Here is a 22,703-nt window from a genome sequence, read left to right on the forward strand (position 1 = left end):
ATGCATTTGTACTGTGAGATCCTTTGCTGTTCTCCTAGTGCTGTTTCAACTGAAGATCGACTGGTCTGCTGCTTTTGTTCATATCTCATGAAGAAGTCTCATCCAGATCATCCTTACAATAAATGTGATAGAGTTAATCCTGATAATCTGGTTGGAATACATTCATTTTGGACCAGTCCCTTTAAATGGCCTAAACCTGAGAGATGTCTAACAATAAAATCCCCATTTGAAGCTTAATCTGTGAATATTATCTGTGTAAAGTGACTGGAGTTGGAAGAGACGCTCACTGGATCAATTCATGCAGTGGTCTTTGCTAACTCTACATGAAGAGTGGGTAGAGGAAACATCTGGAAATGATTTGAGATGAAATGCAGCATAAGCAAACCACTGAGCAAAGAATCATTAATGTAGAGCGTAATGGCAAAACACTGTAACACACCAAATAAAAATCCAAGACAGTTTCTTTTATTACATAGTACATCCATTCTCTATTTCAGTGGTCAGGTACAACTTTATTTCTACAAATAAATGTGAATATACTAACCGGAAGTATACTGCAAACACTAAGTAGGACTGTTGTAGACAAGAGGATATTTGGTTGATAAGTCTATTCCTCTGCTCCCAAACATAGATGGACGGACAACATAAACATTAAGAAATTATTTAAGGCAGTGGTTATCCAACTTTTTACAATGGAGTACCCCCTGAAATAATATTAAAAAATTGGTAAAATTTGTGCCAAAGTAGTCTGTTTTTATTTTCAAAACTTTGTAAACCAACATATATTTAACTGCAACATACTAAAAATAACAAACTTTTCTGGGTACATTTTGTGTGCAAAATATAAACTGCAAAGTGCTGTCTTTCATTGATTAGAAAAGTATCTTAATTGGCCATTAATAAATAAATGAACCTTTTATCAACCAAAAATAATTACTTAATTGCTCAAATAAACTCATCTTGAATAATATGAAATGAAATGTTTTTAAAATGTTCCCAAAGCTTAAACAAGATGATTGACAATAAAACAAGGAGTGTCGATTTTATTATAGGAATGTATTTATTGTGTTTTAAGATTTAGCATTAATTCTCATTATTTATTTTGGATTCAGTACATGACGACTTATTTAATGTATTTTTCCCCAAAAAATTTCAAGTACCCCCTGGGCATACACGTACCCCCATATCTAAACTCATATTGGGTGAACAGATCCTTGGATAGGTCTCCAGTTGATCTGGGAGTGAAAAGGTTAATTCTTCTCTGTGGCAGTGGAGGATGCAGAAATAGATCTTTGGCATTATAAATATATGCTTGCATTCCATCACAGCTCCTGCGGTAGAGACAGTATAGTGTAAATTGCCTACTTTCTCTTGACAGGAACTGCTAGCATAAGCTTTTCCATAATAAACATTACAAACAAGCACATTTGTAATCAACCTAAATATACATGACAAGACATAAACATACTAAACATACCAGTGTTATTGTAAAATTTTCTCATCAGAAGCTAAGCAGCAAATTGTGCATATTTGAAGTTCAGATCAACCTTAAAAGTAACATAAAATAACTACAAACTATGCAGCTGCTACATAATGTGTCCTATTTTATCACAGCGGGTTACTGTACCATTTTCAGCACCATGGACAGCGCCCATTACAAACACTATAGAGCAGGGGTGTCAAACTCATTTTAGTTCAGGGGCCACATTCAGCCTAATATGATCTAAAGTGGGCTGGACCAGTAAAATAATATAAATAATAGGATAACAACTTATAAATGATGTTAACACCAAAGTTTTTTCTATATTTTTGAGTGAAAAAAGTAAAATTCCGTATGAAAATGTTTACATCTACAAACTGTACTTGAACATAACAAGAACACATATGAACAACTTGAAAATTCCTAAGAAAAATTATTGCAATTTTAACAATATTACGCCTTAGTTTATCATTTATACATATGCATTACAAAGTACAGATCACAGCGGATCTACAAATACACAGAATATTTAGGAACAGGCAGAATATTGGTAAAATTCTATATATGTCTCTTAAGAAATTTCATATTGTTCATATTTGTTTAGGTTATTCACACTTTTTGGAAAAGGATAGTCTGCAAATATAAACATTTTTGTGTAAATTTACATTTTTTACACAAAAAAGACAAAAATTTGCATTTGTCATCATTTATAGGTTGTTATGATTGTATTTTTCTGGTCTGACCCATTTCAGACTGAATTGACCTAAACTGATTTTCACATCTTTGATTATTAATATTGTCATAATAATTTTTGCATTTCACAAATTCATCCCAGGGGCCGGATTGGACCCTTTGGCGGGCCAGTTTTGGCCCCCGGGCCGCATGTTTGACACCTGTGCCATAGAGAAAGCCCAGATATCAGTCCTCCGTAAGATGATACATATTTTTAATAGAATATTTAGTTTGTAAGGGGCAAAAAAAGGTAATATATTTTGCATATTTAATCACAGAAACATGGTGGTTAAATATGAAAATATAAATAGCATTGGAGGGTGGAATAGTTTATTAAGCCAATGTATTTGAACCTAACAACAAGCAAATGCAAAAGAATAGAAAATGATTGTGGATCCATAAAAAGTGGGTACAAGCAGTATATCTGCAGGTGTGGAATGAATTCCCTCTTATTTTGAGGACTTAAGAATAGGAAAAAAAGTAGCTTCAGCTGAGTTTGAAAAATATTATGTAGTGAATATAACTTTCAGTGACAAGAGGCTGTTAAAACCCTTATGTGTAAGATAATGTGTTAGATATATAGTACATAGCTCAACTGTGTCTCCTCTAATGTTAACTTCTTCATATCTACATCACAGGATAATTGTGCATTTGCTATGCCTGTGATATGTAGGATCTGGTGTAACTATAAAAACAACCCATTGCTGAGCCAACAGCAATTTACAAAACTAACATTATTTCTAAAACATTTTGGCAAAGTGTTGAACAAAGCATTTTCTTTAAACCTAACAGTCTTCTTAAAATAATAACGATTCAGGTGGCACTTTTGTACCCCTGTGTCCTGGTTTATCACAGCTGGGTTATGCAACATTTTCAGCACCATGGACAGCACCCATTATGAAAAATGTAGACCCCGGAGAAGAGAATTGATGGCACAGATAACAGCGATACTCAGCACCCAGGAACTTAGCCACAGGTGCACTGCTTCTCTCCACCGACCTACTTACAGTTCTTTTTGAGCACAAGTAACCCAGGGACCTAAAGGCTTTGCAAAGTAATACTGAGGTCACTGGTAACCACAGCTTGACCATGTTTCACATATACTTTAAGACATCTGCATTGCATTTCTCCATTTTGTTCTAGGAGTACAGAATCCTCCAAATATACAGGATGTGCAAAAGTTAATGCATTTCTTACAATAATTAGTAATAATCTGAAGCATATTTGTTTGACTATGATGGGAATGTCTTCTTTCACACAGTGTTGGAGCCCTCACACATCAGTCTCCTGTAGGACTGCAGACTGAAAGGCCTGTGTGGTCACAGTGAAGAGCAGACTATGCAATTTGGCTCTAGGCTTTTACTAATCCTGACAAAGCTATTATTTGTCTGCTTTTGCGATTTGAACTGCAGGCATCTCCTTTATTTGGTTTTCAATTTCCAAGAATTAGTACAGAGTGTTATACAGAGAAACTGGGTCAAAATGTGTTTATGTGAGGGAATTTCAGAGAGAGAGAGAGAGAGAGAGTGAGAGAGAGAGCAAGAGAGAAAATGCAAAATAGAGAGAACGAGTTACATTTCAGAAGTCACTTTTGATCAACTCAGTTTCATTTTTCATCACACAGCAGACAGACAGATTAAAAAGCTTTATTCAAACTAGCATGATCAGGCAGAACATTTAAGCCAAATAAGAAACATCAGAATCCGACAATTAACTAGACTTGAAAATAAAGCGAGGTCATTCTCTCCCATACTGTCTTTAATCCACTAAGTGGGATGGAGCTGGATTACGTTTGATGCAACTCTCACGACATATTGTACAATCTGACTGGCAAATTAGCAGAGGAAAAACTGAGCTGTGTACACGAATGAGAAGTAACAGTTTTACTATATCAAGCAAGTAGCACAAGCACCTCCCGTGCCATTCAATCACAGTGAATACAGAAGATATCAAAAAGTCTACGGTATAAAAACACAAAGTATAAAGCACTTAAATTTACAGTAAATGCATCTACTAGTTCTAATAAGAACATTTGCTCTGAAACCAAAAGGCTGAGCTCCTATCCAACACCTAAGCAAGTCAAGATTGTGTTTTATCATGGGGGTAACTGTAATTTGCAATACTGTATGTTATGTCATTATTTCATTCATCCAAACATTTTCTTTGACAATGCAGAAGGCACACAAGGAGCTCATCAGTTGTGCAATTTTTTACACCACTTTCAGTGTCGATTGCACATATAACTCGTACCCCACAGCAAGTAATTCCTCATTAGGACACATCCTTAGTCTGACAGACGGCAAACAGTGTCACGTCTGTCTGGTGTAGCATCAACACCAGGCAGCAGTGACACAGGAAAAGAAAGATTCGGTTTCACTGACTCAGAATATGTAGCTTGATACATCCAGGAATATTCTGTCTTCACTGCATTACTGAGTGCTGAAATCACATTTAGATTCAGTGCATATCTCAAAGTGCTGCCATCTGCTTAATACTTGCACAGTCTATGGGATCAGCGGTGCATTCTATTTTTTAACACTGGAAAACTGCAACTTTAGATAACACTTTGCTCTTCTCAGATTCGATGTCATCATTTAGCATATCAATAAGCATTCCTAATAAGCTCCTTGGTTCTGAGAACATAAAGTCCTGGACTTTGTAGTAGTGCAACAGCGCTACCTTCGAGGTCGAACAGGTCAAGAAAAGTAGTTATTTACACTATCAAAACAACATCGTATGCACCAAACTACAAATACGCAACACAAAATTCCCTTAAAGAAGCTCACAAAAGCAGCATTAAAAGTTAATACATAAAATATTTATAAAAACAGGAATATTCATAAAACAACACCTTGCCTGGATCTTGTATTCGACTGTACCATGGCAAAGATAAAATCATTTCAGTATTCTTTTCAATAAACAGAGTATTTATCATTACAAAATATTTTTTGTTCTTTCTTTTTAATTATATTTGTAATTGATTAAGATGTACTTCATCTCTGAATATGTATATAATCTTTAATTTGCCTGGGAAAAATATAAAGCCAAAAGCTTCCATATGAGTCAGATCTTGGAAAAGTGAGAATTTTTTTTTTTTTTTTACACTTGTTTTGATATTTTAATGAAAGGTATTATGGATGTTTTGTGTTTACATGCTGCAAACAGATTTCTGTCAGCATACTATATTCTACTCTCTTAACCTCAATAAAATTGTAATCTTACCTTGATAAATAATTATTGCAGACAGGTCTACCTGATACAGCCAGACTTAAAGCTAACTGTGTGACCGTTCAGATCATTTGTAACAGCATTGACGTCGATATATATTATACACCTTAGGTTTGTAAAGGTGTGTGTGTGTGGTCAGTTCCAGTAGAGCTACAACCCTGATAATGCTTCCTTCTCTAACATTATTTTCTTTTCCTTAAACCTACTTTAAAATTAACTACAACCAAAGAAACCAATAGAAAAAAAATTCTTTCCCTTTTTTATGCCACTTAACTTGTGTTTTCTTTTCACACATTCATCAATGTTGAACAACAACAAACACTGTAAGAAACTGTTAAAAGTAATCTGAAATTTAACTACTCTAGCTACAAGTAATAAACTATGAGCCTTACTGTAGTATAAGGCTTGTAATGGAGTGGAAATGTTTATAAATGTTTATAAAAAGAAAAGGAAAGAAAAAACAAAAAAACACCAAGTACAAAGCCTGACTCACTATTAACAGCTACAGTTCAGTATTTGATTAGATTTATGGAAGAAATATATTAACCCTGATTTATGTGTGTACGTTGTGATAGGCTCGTTTAACCTTCACATGAACGAAATGAAAGATTGTGAACTTAGGTACGGTTATCTATTGATGATTTCCAGAACAACAGCACACAACACAAACCTGGAGTGAAGGCAGTTTTGTCCATTAAATCAGATCAAGGTTTCAAAGTATGAAAACTTAATGGTTGTATGAGTCCACTGTAGAATGTCCACATACTCTGCAATGTATGATTTTAATACTATGTTCAAGTATGTTGAACATGTCGTAGAGCCATGCAGATTCATGCTTAACAGAGAAAAGAAGGTCAAATGCTGAGGCGACTTATAGTTGACATCTGTAGGTATGAATGGAGGAGCTATAGATTGGTTGCGTCAGTGGGTCTGAGGGAGGACAGCTGTTTTACGTCATCTTTGTGAGTCACCAGGAAGAACACCCGCTAGAGACTTCTCTGAAGAGATGATTATATCATGGCAGTTCTCTTCTGGGTCCCTGCTAAAGAAAGAGAACACATAATCAACCAAAAAGGAAAGTGGACCAGAATATAAACTTGTAGAAAGTCCTCACTCATGCAACAGTGGATCCTGACTGGTTACTGCCACCATCAGTTTCAATGAGGATACTTTCTCTAGATTTAGAGCAAATCAGTACGTTTTCTATATCTGGTGTATTTTTTTTTTTTTAAGTATCTTTCAAATAAGCCTGGATAAGAATTTGGAATTGTCAACAAACACAGAAAAAAACAAAAAACAAAACCAAAAACAAAACATTAAACTACGATAGGATAGCAGACGCTATAATCAAAGCATGCACAAACAGTCATCACACTGTGCTATTTGGTTTTATTAGTGGACACTACTTTGGTGTTAAGCACTAACATCCACCGTATGTGATGGACAAATGAGTGTGACATAAACTAGATCATGTACAGTGAGATCTGCACTGTGATGGAAACAGTGATGTCCAGTAGTTTATGGTTTAACTGTTCTCAGGTACAATACACACAGAGAACCTATTCAGGACAGTTTATTCCTTAATCCCTTTTTCCTATCTGTGCCATCACTTTGCCCTGAATCTCTGCCAAGCAAGCCAGATGTGCACAACACAAATCTGACTAGCAGCCAATTTTACTCTAATCTCAGCTCTCAGTAAGCTGAGATTTACAATTTACATTTAATTTTTCATTTTTTTTGTTTGTTTACAACAGCCTTGCATTGTAGTGTTTTGTTTGTGGGTGGGATAAAGTGTGACCAGGGACAAATGGCAATAATATATTCTGCTTTTTTAATCGCTTAAATATGGTGACCAAATGGTCACAGATTAGCACCGGGAGCTGTGATATTTTATTAAACCAATTTGTTGAACGAAACCAAAAAAACGTGTACCAAATACAAAAAAAGAGAGAAAAAGTCCACAAAATTATAGTGGCTCTACAAAATGTAGTTAGCAACCAGCATACCTCCAGTTGTAGAATGGACTTCCTTTCATTTTGAGTACTTAAGAACAGAAAAAAGAGACAAGTTCAGTTGAACATGTGAAACTCTCAGACTCACACTTTCCATGCACTCGAGAGACGCACAAGTCACTGTCATTCTCTCTCTCTTTTTCTCTCTCCACATACACACGTGAATTCATGCATATTCATATTGTTTAATCTTTCATTGTATCACTCGGTTCTGTGTACTCTGCAGGTCCAGCTGTACAAAAACAAACAACATCTGGATAAGAATGAACTCTTTTTAAACTGACGCCAGCGGAGGCACAGCCTGAGACTGCAGACATGCAGCCTAATGCCTTTAATGTACAGTAGAGCAACACTTCTTGACCTTGAAGCATATCCCTCTGTGACTAGGATTCTTTTGAAGTGCTCCCTCTCTCATACACCCACTAGTTATGCTCTGATTGTGCATTATGCATCTGTAATAAATGACCTACATACTACATGCAGACATGGAACGGGCGTGTAGTTTGTATTTGGCGGATTTTCTTTTTTTTTTTTTTTTAGGCTCAAATATTTTACAAAGTCAGGACTATGCTAAAGGTTCATTTATAATTGACTTTCTACTTATTTTTTTGGATATTTATGGTTTTTGGAATTAGGTTCTTTCCAGTTTTTCTTCACTGGTCTACATTTGTTTTTAAAAGGATCTGCCACAAAGATTAAAGGTGCTAAATCTCACATAATTTAATAATAAGAACTGGAAAACATGTGACAATAAGTGCTGCTTAGCTGATGTTTTCAGTGTATATTATAAAGTATTATTACAAATATTGGTTTATGTACATTTACACAATATATATATAAATCTTCCACTACAAATACCCTGGAAAGTGAATGTATTATAATGTGCATTGTGCAAGTGTTTTGAAGTAGACATAGTAGCTCTGAGACAAACATTTCTTTAGGCTAAAACCCATTCTCTCATTAATTGTCACAATTTCACATTTTGATGCAGATGAGTGTATTTTGGAAACTGCAGCAAACATCACAGCATTTTTGACTTAATCTGTCTTTAACCCATAAAGACCCAGACCTACTTTTGTGGCACTTCCCAAATGAATTTTTCTCCATGTGTAACCTTTCTTAAGTGATTTATCACCGTTTATTACAGTATTATCCTCTGTATTTTGGTTTTTTTCAGTGAAAATCATGTATTTTCCGATATGATCATGCAGATGTTCATAAAAGCTCAGTTTAAAGTTGAGATTTATTATATTAAAAACTGACAAAAAAAGTGACTTTTCAGCACAGATATCAATAACTGAATGTAAAAACACGTGTCTCCATGCACCATCATTGATCCAACTCCATAGGTTTAACTGGTGAATCAGTGTTGTAGAAGATAATGGTGTTTCCATGTTCATTACAGAACCTCTGAACATCCAAATGGGTTATATCCTCCTGACACCCAGCAATGTATTTTTGTCCTCTGTAGTGGACAAGAGTTTCACAGCTTTACTTTAAAATAAATAATTAAAAAATGTCCACTGAAAAGGACATTATATATATATAAAAAAAAAAAAAATTAAAAATGTATCTGAAAAAAACTGTTGCATCATGCTGTTTCTAATTAAGGCAATTATTTAATGTAAAATGGTGAAAATGTTTACTTACTGGGTCTCAGGAGGATATCTGATGACCATGAAAAGATGACAAACTGCATTTTACACCAATTATTTCAATGTATTAATAGGTTTAGTGGCTTAGAAGTTATTAAACATTTTAGATCAGGAGATGATGTTGGTTGCCAGTGACTGTTTGGGTCTTTATGGGTTAATAGTGACTCAGAAGTTTCACTACTTTTATTCTGGGGGCATCTTACTTGTAGACCAGTGCAAACAAATGGGTATACTAGACTATTCTGAGCCAATTGTGTTTAAGTCTCATCCCTAAATGACACAATGGCACCTTTTTTTTTTTTTTTTTTTTTTTTAAATCTTTTACTTTTGTTTTTTTAGACAACACATAAAAACTTGTTCAGTTCAATTTGTTAAAGAGAAATAAAGTCAATAGTGTCTGAATATGAAACAAGGATAAAGATAACAGTAGAGAAAACTCTGAGAAAACGTGTACTACTTGTACACATGAAAACCAACATTAAACCAGGGGCGTCAAACATACGGCCCGGGGCCTAAATCCGGCCCGCCAAAGGATCCATTCCGGCCCGTGGGATGAATTTGTGAAATGCAAAAATTACACTGAAAATATTAATCATTTTAGTTCAGGTTCCACATTCAGACCAATTCAATCTCAAGTGGGTCAGACCAGTAAAATACAGTTATAATAACCTATAAATAATGACAACTCGAAAATTTTCTCTTTGTAAATGTAAACATTTTTATGTCATTTTACTGTATTTATACTAAAACAAACTATCATTTCTCATAAAAAAAAAGAATAACCTGAACAAGTATGAACCTGAAATGTCTTAAGAAGTGCAATTTTTACCAATATTCTGTCTATTATTAAATGTTTTGTGTATTTGTAGATCCACTTTGATCTGTAAGTTATAACGTACATGTGTAAATGATAAACTGAAGCATAAAACTGTGAAAATTGCACTCATTTTTCTTAAGAAATTTCAGTTTGTTTCTGTTATTCACATTGTTTTAAAGGATAGTTTTTAGATATAAACATTTTTATAATGTAATTTTACTTTTTTCACTCTAAAACATGGAGAAAAGTTTGGGGTTGACATTGTCTGTATATTATTATGTTATTATTTTACTGGTTGGGCCCACTTCAGATCAAATTTGGCTAAATGTGGCCCCTGAACTAAAATGAGTTTGACACCCCTGATTCAAACCAATACTTGCACCAATAAAAGTACTTGAGAATGTAACACACACACACATTTCCTGGCCTTCAGATGAAATATGAAAACTTAGACCCTGAACACACCACATGGGTATCTTTAGTTTTTGGTTTTTTTTCAGTCTTGAAAAGCCGTCACTGAAAATGCACAGTATGAATCATGACAGATGAGAAATCCCAACCACACTTAGTAACCCCTCCCATCAGTGGACATGTGGTACATACCTCCAATGTGGACGCTCTGGAGTCTGTGGTTTCACTGGGCCCTATGCTCCTCGGTATACTGGACACAAAGTACCCCGCTCCTTTGGGGATTATTGGCTGTCTCACAACCACTTTACCTTTTCTGGTTTCTGCTAAGAATAAACTATACCAGTAGGCATCGCTGGAGATCAGGGTGGAATCTGCAATGGTGGAGCTTCTCTGACTGATCACGCTGTTTCTGCTGATCACACTGTTCCTATTAGCAGGGGGGATCTTAATGGCCTTTGGCTTTGGTTTCTGACACTTCAGCAAAATAATAACTAAGATGGTGATTAGTAGTAAGAAGGACACAGCCCCCAAACCGATAACTAAATACAGGTTTACGTCTGTGAAAACATGATAGTCTATTGGCAACTCTGTGGTCTCTGAAAATGACATCACATGCTCCACTGTTGATATCTTGATAGTGACGGTGGCGGACAGAGCGGGTTCGCCGTTGTCTTTGGCGACAATCACCAGTCGCTGTTGTCTGGGGTCTCTGTAACTGAACATCCTCGTTGTTCGGATTTCGCCGTTGTACTGGTCCAGGCTGAAAAGCGTCATATCGCTGATGTGCAAGAGCTGGTACGTCACCCTGGAGTTCTGCTCAGAATCTGCGTCGATGGCGATCACTTTGGCCACCAAATGTCCCTTATCTGTAGACCTTGGTATCACCTCCTCCACAACAGAACCCTGAGCTCGCCATGGCGACACGATGAGGGGGGTGTTATCGTTCTGGTCCAGGATGATGATATGAACCGTCACGTTGCTGTTCAGTGGAGGAACACCAGAGTCTCTAGCCTCTATGTGGAAAAGAAACTCCCTTTCTCTCTCATAGTCGAATGTCTTCAAGGCATAAAGATCACCATTCTCTGGATTGATGGAGAACAACATTGACATTGACGTGTTCACAATCTCCTTTTCCATGATGAAATAGACCAAGTACTGGTTTTCATTGAGATCTGGGTCAAATGCACTGAGAGATGTCAATAACGCTCCTGGTACATTATTCTCCACAACATGGATGGTGTAAAAAGACTGAGAAAACATGGGTGCGTTATCATTGACATCCAGAATATCTAAAGTGATGGTTAAATTTTCCGATAAAGGTGGGACTCCTCTGTCTGACGCCCTCAGTATGATGTCATATTTCCCTATTATCTCTCTGTCCAGTGGCTTTGAAACCAGCAGCTCAAAGTAACCCTCTGAGGATTTATTCAGGAGGAACGGTAAGATTTCTTGGTGGTTCAAAGTGAGCGCCACTTCCCCGTTGACTCCAGAGTCCCTGTCGCTGGCGCTCACCACAGCAATGAGCGTCCCCACAGACACGTCTTCAGCCACTGCGTTCTTCAGAGACTTGATAGTCACTTCGGGGTAGTTATCATTCAGATCTGTGATGTACACCATCACTTTACAGTGTCCTGACAGCGGGTTGGCCCCTCTGTCCTGAGCCTGGATATGCATCTCAAAACTCTGAATCTCCTCGTAATCGATTACTCCTTTCACCTTGATCTCACCTGAGTTTGGGTCAAGTGAGAAGAGCTCTTGAGTCTTCTCAGAGGTGTACAGGGTGTAGGAGTAGATCAGCTCTGCGTTACTGCCTTCGTCTAAGTCTGATGCGTTTAAGGTCATGACCACAGTCCCTGCAGCTGCATTCTCTGAAACATTGACTGCAAATACCGGCTGACTGAAGAGGGGGGCGTTGTCATTGATATCCAGGACATTAATTATGATGCTGGCTGTGCCGGATCGGGGAGGAACCCCTCCATCCACAGCGGTTAAAATCAAATTATGAACTGCATGCTCTTCTCTGTTCAGATTTGCATTCAACACTAAATCAACATATTTAGAGCCATCACTACCAGTCTGGATGTCAATATTAAAGAATTTGCTTTCACTAAGATAGTAAGTCTTGACTGAATTGGCCCCCACATCTGCATCCACAGCATTTGTCAATGAAAATCTCTCACCGGGAGGGGTTGCCTCGGAAATGTCCAATTGCATTGTCTTTCTGCGAAACACTGGTGCGTTATCGTTGATGTCCATGATTTCAAGCTCGATGTTAAAAATACGAATAGGATTTGCAAGAATGACGTCCATTTTTAGGAAACATGAGGTTGTTTTAGTCGTGCATATGTTTTCTCTGTCTATCTTCTCTCGGATCACTAACTCACCGGTGTCTTTCTTGATGTCAAGGTAATTTTTGCTGTGAATGACATCGAGTTTCGCCTCCCGTTGCACCAAACTGCGAATATCCAGACCCAGATCTGTGGCCAGATTGGCAACAAAGGAACCCTCTTCCATTTCCTCTGGAATAGAGTAGCGAGTAATGGAGAGCGCACATACCCATAGTGCACTGAATGTAAAAGCAGCTCCGATCCAGCGTGTCCCTGTGGGTGCAGTGATCAGAGCCATCATGATCAGAGCCGTGTTTACAGGACGGAAGAAATCAAATCCTCCTGTGCGATCTAGACTGCGTGGATGTAGGACAGCGCCGGTGTCATCGCCTCCACGCCTTGTGTGTGAAGCTGCAGTAGGCCATATACAGTACAGTACCGCTGGAGGAGCGGGGCTCTCACGGCACAGCTCTACAGGGGCGTGGGCAGGCTTTCAGTGGGCTGAGTTGGGGGGGGGGGCCACTGGGATTAACAGATTCCAACACTGAGCATCAGAAGAGCTTTTTTATTGGATATATGCGTAAAATATTACTGATATTTACTAAATGTTGAAAAAACAGAAGTGCGTAACGTCAATTTTTCCATTAACCCTTTCATGCATGAATTATGAGAACCTTAATCAAGTGTTTTTCCTGAGTGTTTTTATTTCTTTTTAGGCATGAAAAAAGACTATGTGATTTTTTAGGCATGAAAAAAAACAACATGATTGATTTTTTTTTTTTTTTTTTATGGACCTATTTTTCATGGTTACAAAAATGTCCACACAGCTGGACACCATGCGTTTAATTTTTGAAGCAAAGAAACATATATTTACTGACAAACTGTGTAAAAACTATGAAATATATTTTTTAATGCTGCTAATCTGATGTTTTCTCACATTTTTATCATACTATAATGCTATTACACACTCAGATAATGTGCTACAAAAAACACATTTTTGTTAAAAAAAACCCCTGTTAATTACAGTCTAATAACAATTAGCAATTGATTTACACTCAAATATGTTACTGCAGATCAGGTTTATCAAGAACAGGAAAGTTACAGTAATGGTATGAATTGCAGTGTATGAGATGGTGCATAAGCTTCCACTGTGTTGCTGATATGGAACTAAAACAACAAAATCCATGAATATACAAGAGAACAGCTTTGAATAAATGTCCACTGTAGTGTCCACTATGCATGAAAGAGTTAAATCACAAATGCAATGATTTGTTTATTTATTATCGCGACATGACATGAGAAGTCTCTCCATAAACATAGTGACGAACGTAAAAATTGCATTGATTTACAGATATATTCACTATTGTTATATATTACCCCTCTATCCTGCACTAAAATTAAAAAAAAATGATTGGGTTTCCTGGTGCATCTAAACATACTGCGCCATGTTTCTTTTAACCCTTCAATGCATAGTGGTCACTCCAGTGGGCAGCAATTCTACAGCTGTTCTCTTGTATATTCACAGGTTTTGTTGTTTTAGTTAATTATAATCCAACACAGTGGACGCTGGTGCATCATCCCAAACACTGCAATTCATACCATTGCTGTAACTTTGCTGTTCTTGATAAACCTGATCTGCTGTAACATATTAGAGTTTAAATCAATTGCTAGTTGTTATTAGACTGTAATTAGCAGTTTTCTTAAACAAAAAGTTGGGGTTTTTTTGCATATTATTTCCATGAAGTGAGTATTAACTAGTATCAGAGTTTGTTAAAATGTGAGAAAACATCAGATTAGCTACATTAAAATGATTTTATTTCATACTTTTCACACAGTATATCACTTTCAGATATTGCGTTTTAAATACTTTGCTTCAGAAATTGAACACATCATGTCTAGCTGAGTGGACATTTTTATAACTCCATAAAAAATAGGTTCATTACAAAATTGGCAAAATTGTTGTATTTCCATTAGGTAAATTTTTATGCACAAGTTATATTTGTGCAATTTGTGGGTCAATGGAAAAGTGACTACAGAGGTCTATTCATTTTCAAAATAGAAAATAGAGTTGGTACAAATTCAAATATCACATTACTGGAGCTACAATTTTTCAGCTAAAGTTTTTAACCCTGCATGGACTAATGTAGTAAATTCACCTCAATATTCCACAGTTTTTATACCACAGCCTTTCCACCTCACCATACATTTGATACAAAATATCATCACTGTCGCATTAGATTTATTATACATATGTGTATAATATATAATAGGCTGTGTCGCTGTTTTAACCCCTGTATTTTTTTTTTACCCTCTAAGAATTATGCGCATGCTCCAAACATTTGGGTATGTGCATTCTTTTCGATGTAAACATCTGATAGTGAAGCCTGTTGTACTGCTTTTACCCTATTTATTTACCATTAACTAGAGTAAATTTCACCTCATTAGACTATTCAAAACTACACAGTTAATGGGGATAAAAATAATACGGGTGTAAAACTAGCATGCTGCGTGCTGTACTGAATTTACCCACAAAGTGCACATGTGCAAAAATACCTGCAGTACAAAAATAATACAGGGGTAAAAATTATATGTGACACTGCACCTTTCTGAGGTAATCGGAAGATCAGTGTGTGAAGGGATTTTTTTTCGACACTGAGCAGCTGCTACAACGAAAGATGATCTGAGTGTTAACCTGTGGATTGGACCATAACAGGAGGGCCACCACCAGCAGAGTTTCACCTACAGGAGAGCCCTAGAGTTCTTTTATAAGAAACCAAGAAGAATTAAATGCATGGACAAAACCTGTGTACTATGTCACTGAGTATATCATGACTCAATCATTAACACTCTTTAATTCATTAATACTTTTTTGTCACTAAATGCTATTATTAAATTATTAAATGCTGTTGTACTGTAATGTATTTTCTTTCCTTAAAAATGCAGAAAAGAAACTCACCCCCCCCCCCCCCCCCCCACCACACACACACACACACACTGTTGCAATGTAGCTATTTTCTTTAAAAATGCAGAACAGAAACCGACCAACCCATGTGCACCCCCATCATATGATAGACCGCCACATGAAGACATCAGTTCCACAGGAAACACTGTAATGGATGCACATGTGGTTCCTGGTTATCTTTGATCCCTGACATTCATGGAACATTTTCGACATCCTCTTTCTATAGCTGTGTTCTTCATTATATGACATTCTACTGATTTTTGGATAATTTTTGTTTTGTTTTGATTGTTGACTGGAAGAACTGAGCAATAGTAACGTCAATAAAATATTCTAAATACCAGAGACTGGAAAATTAGTTTAATTACCCTTATGACAATTATGACAATTTTGCTTTATGTCGCTAATTTACATCATAGTTATTGTAAGTGCTATATTCAGATTAACAATTTCCACTTCATTTAACATCTTCTTGACAGCCACAACACAATTTTTTGTGTGTGTAATTGTAAATAAGTTCAGGCAGCAAAGGGTTAATTGGACCGTTGTATTTGTCTGAGTCTGAATGGTTTATTGTTGAAATCAGTGGTGATGATATGCACTCTTTCAGCTTGCTAACTTACGCCTTCACATAACACAACAATACTCAAAACAACCTAAAACACTAGTTACCCAGAGATAAACTGGCAAAACAGTGGACACCATTGCAAATTTGTACATATATTGTACTTTTTGTTCACTTCATGTGCAAATGAGAGACCAGGATTTGGCACACAACTCTAGCACATGCACAAAACGTCTCATCCAGTTCCAGTCGGACTGGTCTGTTTACATAAAGGAGTAGATCGACTTTCACATCCACACACACACTTTCACATTATCTACTTGTATTAGTCTGACGAGTAAAGCTTCAATTTCAGCCGTGCTAACATTTTTACATGTACTGTTAAGGTTAAAGTCAAAAATATAGTAAACACTGCAGGAAAGACAACAACCTCCAAGAAGTTTATAAAAATATACCTGCTAAACAAGCATAAAACAACAAGATAATAATCAAAGAAAGTACAGGTGAGTGACAACAACAACAACAAAAAAAAAGCAAAATTTCTGAAATCTACCCTTTTTTGGGTTAATTTATGTATTTGTTCATGTATATATGAGGTCGTATATATGTATAGGGCTGGGGGGGTGGCTTCAGCCCATAGGATGATGGAGAATTGGCTTGTCACCAAAGGGTCGCTGGTCGCTGATTCCTCGAACTAGGAGAGAAATTGTTGGCTGATGTGCCCTTGAGCAAGGCACTCAACCCCCCATTTGTTCCCTAGCCAACTGACATGGCAGCCCACTGCCCTTAGTCTGCAGTGTGTGCTGTGTTTGTGCATGTTCAGCTAGTGAAATGCAGAGGGTCAGTTTCAGTGTGTGTCATGTCTGCATTTAAATAAAGATTCTTCTATGTATGTGTGTAAATGTGTATGTATATACTGTAGGTATCTACTCTCCCTTGTAAATATTGTACTTTCATTATGCTCTTTTTTTTGTGTGTGTGTGTGTGTGTGTGTTTTTCTTCTACGCTTGAAATAAAAATGATCCACCACAGTTATGTACTCCTTGAGTGCATATGGAAACCAAAGTGACGTCCATTGTGAAGAGTAAATGACAACATAAACTATAGCAAAGTAAAGGTCAAAAACTGCACTGTTTTTTTTTTTTTTTTTTTTTACAATTGTGTTTTACTATTGCATTTTTACTATTGTTGTTTTTAAGTCTGTGATACTGCTGGAACCTGTAAATTTTCCTATCGGATGAATAAAGTATCTATCTATCTATCTATCTCTCTATCTATCTATCTATCTATCTATCTATCTATCTATCTATCTATGTTGCCGACAAAGTTGGAATAATTTTGTTTTCAGACACATTCCTCTTTTTATTCCTTTTTATACACATTGATAATCACCTTTGACCAGGTGCAATGATTACATACTGAGTCCCAGTTACACTTAAATCTATCAAAAATAATTCACATTGTCACAATCATTTCATAAGAAGACCTAAAAAATATTTCATTCCAACTTTTTGGCCAACAGAGAGGAAATAACCACCCAAGAATTATACAACACTTACATCCACTCTGAAAACAAGAAATCACGCTGGGAGTGAATAAAAATAATACTGTCTTTTGGTCTTGAATACAAAAGGAAATGGCACTGGAGGCGTTGGAGAGAATCCATAAGTCAGCACCAGGGTAGTTGAAGAGAAACTGCTCCCCCTGGTGGTCACACACGTTTAGCACATAGAAGCCAGCTGCTCACCGAGTATTATAATGATGGATTTCAGAGTTAGCTATAAAACAATTCTCAAAACAAAAACAAAAACAAAAAAATCCTGACTTCAAAAGTGTTCAGACCAGAAGCAAACATTCTCACAAATCATTTTTTGTGAGAAACAAAGTCTTTGTTTAGGCTATCCTGATCATATCCCAAACAATATTAGAATAATAAAATATGGGAAAGTAGGACAAACACAAGCTATTCAACAGATTTTCTTAATAATGGTAAGACATTTCATTGTCCCATGACAGTTGTTTCGATCTTTACATCATGTAAATCATATGTGGCATATTGATGCAGTGGTGTGACCTCACAGTGGGAAGGTTCTGGGTTTGAATCCAGGGGCCTTTTCTGTGTGGTATTTTCATATTCTCCCACCATGTCTGCACCAGTTCTTTCCTGGTATTCCAGCTTCCTCCCACCATCCAAAGACATGCACTTAATACTAGATCAAAGGTATGAATGTGAGAGTGAAGGGTTGTTTGTCTTCATATATCAGCCATATGATAAACTAGTTGTTGTTCACAGTACCCTACCTTAGCCTAGTGGTGGTAGGAATAGGCTGAAGTTTACTACAACAAGTCACTAATGCACTTCATAAAATCCAAATCATCATGATGGAGACTTGTATAGATATTCTTCATCTTCATCCGAATCTTAAGCCAAGGAGCTGAAGCTTGGATACAAACTTAGAGCAGAACATTCATTGTCAAACATGCCTTAACCACCTAAGACCCAGCTATGGGTTTTCTGTCCACATTTGTGGAAAAGAGTTTCACAACTTTATACAAAAAAAAGAAAAGAAAACTGTCCACCACAAAGGACATTCCATAAAAATATTAAAAACTGCATCTGAAAAAAACTGTGCATCATGATGTTTCCAGTATAAGCTTGTACATTGCTAACATTTCCTGGGTCTTAGGAGGTTAATTATTACTTAAGAGCAACAGAGTTTGTTGTTTTGGCAAAGCCATCATCACAATATCCTGACTTTAGTTTAATAGGAAATTTGTGGGCTGAACTGAAAAAGCTGGTTCCTGAATGAAGGACATCAAACTTGACCAAGCATAATGAGATCTACAAAGCAGGCCTTCAACTTAACCCATAAAGACCCAAACACCCACTGGTGACCAAAACCATCTACTGATCTAAACTGTTTAATACCTGTTCATCCACTAATCCTATCAATGCATGTAAATAATTGGTGTAAAATGCAGTTTGTCGTCTTTTCATGGTCATCAGATACTTCTCCAACATTAATTCACCACTAAAACCTATGGAGTTTGATCAGTTACAGAAGTTGTCATTGATATCCTTGCTGAAAATATCACTTTTTCTTCTATTTTCTCTGCTGTAAAATAATAACCTTTGAATTTAACCTGAGTTTTCATGAATATTTACATGATCAGTAAATTAAATATATGGAAAAAATACTTGATTTACATTTTAAAAAAAGAGGCAAAATTACAGAGGAAAATATTATAATAAATGGTGATGAATCACTTAAGAAAGGTTAAATAGAGAAAAAGATTCATTTAGGAACTGCCACAAAAGTAACATTGGGTCTTTATGGGTTAAATTACACAATTTGAGACAATGCCACCAATATTTAATATGTAACCTTGTCCCCTTTTGAGAATGTGACAATAAAAGTGAAAAAAATATGTGCTATTACCCTGATATTTCACATCATCTAAAAGAAGAAGTGAGGCTAACTCAATCTAACAGAGGGAATATATGAAATGAAATGTTCTGAATCATAAAGCTTGATTATTGAAGACTTTAAATCTGGATATATTAAACTGTTCCACCTCAACTGGATCACTTGAAAAATTTAACAGCACTGCAACATTAAATTGTTAAATACCCTTTACATTATTTCTCACTCTGTTCAGCAGTCTTAACATTAAGCCTGGTTATAGGGCTTCAGATTGTGAAGATTCTCTAAATGTAAGAAGAACTAAAGACTGTTCCACCTATAACCTAGACTGTTACCTATAAAGTTGGAATATTGTTATTTTCAGACACATTCCTCTTTTGTTATAAACATCAGTAATTACCTCTGACCAGGTACAATGATTACATACCGAGTCCTAGTTACACTTTGTCTATCTGTAGATCAGATTGTCACAATCATTTCATGAAAAGAGGTAAATATCATTTATTCCTACTTTACGAGCAACAGTGTAAATCCCACCTGTGTCTTGACTAAATCACAGAAACAGCTCAGTGATGTGGACAGTATTAATGTAGGGGAGAGCCTCAAAATCCTTGTACGTTAGCGCCATCCAGTGACCGTTCAGAAACCTGCATAATGATCTGGTACACACACCACATTCTCTGGTTTGTGTAATGGACTCTATGCAAAGCCTCACTACTTCCTGAACTTCAGGTGGGTCCTTTATTTCCTGCCTTTCATTATTGGACACACTGATTAATCCAGGAGTGCCTAATTAATCAGTAGTCACAACAAGAAGTAGCACACACACTTGGATTAATCAGTGTGTCCAATAATGAAAGACAGGAAATAAAGGACCCACCTGAAGTTCAGGAAGTAGTGAGGCTGTGCGTAGAGCCCATTCATCCAAGATAGTTTATTTAATTAGTTAATTTACCAATAAGCTGATCAATAGAGTCCCCAGAATCCACTCAGAACTTGGTAAAACAGCTTTCTCCTATGATGGACCTTGGTCATGGAACAATTTGCAAAACTCACTTCAGCTTCAGCATTTCATTACCTTGGGTGAATTCAAATCTGTTCTGTCCAACTGTCCAACAGAAGTGTGTAACTGCTATCCTTAAACTGGTTTTCAGCTTTTTATGTTTCTAGCTATTTTATGCTGTCTTAATCGTATGTAAGTTTTACACTCTGTTAGTTCATTTGTGTTGTATTGATGTGCCTCTTGGTCAGGTCTCCCTCCGAAAAAGGGATTTCATCTCAAGGGACTTCCTGGTTAAATAAAGGTTAAATTAAAAAATAAAAATAAAAATAAATAGTGTGCTGAAAAACAGTGAATAAATATTTAAATCCTTGCAAATAAAGATTTTGCATCCATTTAATCATGATTGTTTATTTTCTTGTGTTTTTCAGGAGTAAAAATTATTATTATTAAATTATTTATAACTCATCGTATTATGTTGGATTCTGTTTATGGAGGAAATCACTGACTATATTTTGTAAATGTGGAATACAAAATTAAGGCATTAAATGACATGACTGGTGTTGCTACGTCATACAGGCACAATAGATGCAGTGCACATATACTACACAGGCTGTGATTTATCTCTAAACTCACAAATATGTTATACTTTATAATTTTCAACTTTAATTTAAAAACAAAAAAAAATCTAATGAAAGTTCACTATGGATTTGGTTTTATTATATGTGCATAAGCATGAAGTTGGTCAAAAATGAATGGTGCATTTCTGTGTATCTTCATTATCTTTCAATGCACATTGTTAAGATGGTTTATGCAGAGTAATCAAAAGGTTTTAAGGCACCCTCTGGTGGAATAAAATGACAATTCTTCTTCTTAAGTAATTTTTAAAAGGCTACGGGTTTTTAAATAGGAAAAATGAGGAGAAGGTTTTACATGACACCTAATGTTGTTTCACTAAGAACCTAGTATGATGTATTACAGCCTGGATATTTTGCACACAATAAATCCTGGCGTTCTGGCATGATTTAGAGTATGGATCTTCCAAAATTTTCTCTGTGAATTTGTTTAAAATGTAGAAGCATCCTGTCAGGCTTTGAACAGAAAGCAGTTCACTGGGTTAGTCAGACCCATGATGAATCCACTGGTCCGGGATAGCAGAGTAAGAAGCGTTGAATCTTGGGGATTATCCCCATGGCAGTAGTTTAAACCCCGGGTTTACTAGAGCCAGATTGGCAAGAGTAAAGGTTAAAAGACACTCTGAGCCATAAGTCACACCAACAACAATAACAGCTGCTTCTTTCATGGTCTTCATACACACAAGTGTCATTGTTAGAGCGTGAGGCCTCTGACTGGGGTCTTAGCTCCAGCCTCGGAATCTGAGGGGAAGGATTAGATGTAATATTACCTTTAATCCCATCTTGGAAGATAAATGGGGAAAAAATGCCTTCCAATGTTCAAATTGTGCAGCGAGGTTAATACTTTGTTTCCCCTGTTGAGCCACATCTCAGTGTCACCATCTGTTTACTAACTGGTTTCATCGGTAAGGAGATCTCTCACTGGGACAAAGCCAGAGTAGGGTGTCGAAGGTAAACTGTAACATAGACCAGCAATCTTATCAGCTCCAGATGGTCCAGTACTCATAATGCCTTGAAATCAGGCTAAACCATTAACCTGTATGGTACTTGGCATACTTGTACTTCTGCACTGTGATACTGATGACAGCTTCAGTGAGTATTTTAGAACTGGCCTTGGTGGGACATTTTTAATGGTTTTATTTTTTCACTTTATAAACAATACTCATGTAGATGGATGGATGGATGGATGGATGGATGGATGGATGGATGGATGGATGGATGGATGGATGGATGGATGGATGGATAGATAGATAGATAGATAGATAGATAGATAGATAGATAGATAGATAGATAGATAGATAGATAGATAGATAGATAGATAGATAGATAGATAGATAGATAGATAGATAGATAGATAGATAGATAGATAGATATAGATAGATAGATAGATAGATAGATGTACTGTATTTATCCCAAACTGGGAAATGACAGAATGTCAAAAGCCACAGTACCAGTCA

At 36.4% G+C, this 22,703-nt stretch overlaps 1 protein-coding gene across 4 annotated transcripts; it reads right to left on the reverse strand.

Annotated features, from left to right (window-relative positions):
* Positions 1-3,842: 3,842 nt before the first annotated feature.
* Positions 3,843-13,129, reverse strand: LOC115432846 (protocadherin alpha-C2-like). 4 transcript variants are annotated; one of them, XM_030153898.1, is made up of 3 exons: positions 10,528-13,129; positions 7,447-7,483; positions 3,843-6,479 (listed from the first exon to the last, which is right to left on the reverse strand). In XM_030153898.1, the coding sequence occupies exons 1-2, from the start codon at positions 12,961-12,963 to the stop codon at positions 7,472-7,474; spliced, it is 2,448 nt and encodes an 815-aa protein (XP_030009758.1). In that variant the 5' UTR covers positions 12,964-13,129; the 3' UTR covers positions 3,843-6,479; positions 7,447-7,471. The 4 variants fall into 4 exon arrangements, with proteins under 4 accessions (XP_030009758.1, XP_030009757.1, XP_030009756.1 ...); XM_030153897.1 differs by having other exon boundaries at positions 3,843-6,482; XM_030153896.1 differs by lacking the exon at positions 7,447-7,483.
* Between the last annotated feature and the right edge of the window lie 9,574 nt (positions 13,130-22,703).

The sequence above is a fragment of the Sphaeramia orbicularis genome, chromosome 14 (assembly GCF_902148855.1).
Source record: "Sphaeramia orbicularis chromosome 14, fSphaOr1.1, whole genome shotgun sequence".
In the NCBI taxonomy this organism is placed as follows: Eukaryota; Metazoa; Chordata; class Actinopteri; order Kurtiformes; family Apogonidae; genus Sphaeramia; species Sphaeramia orbicularis.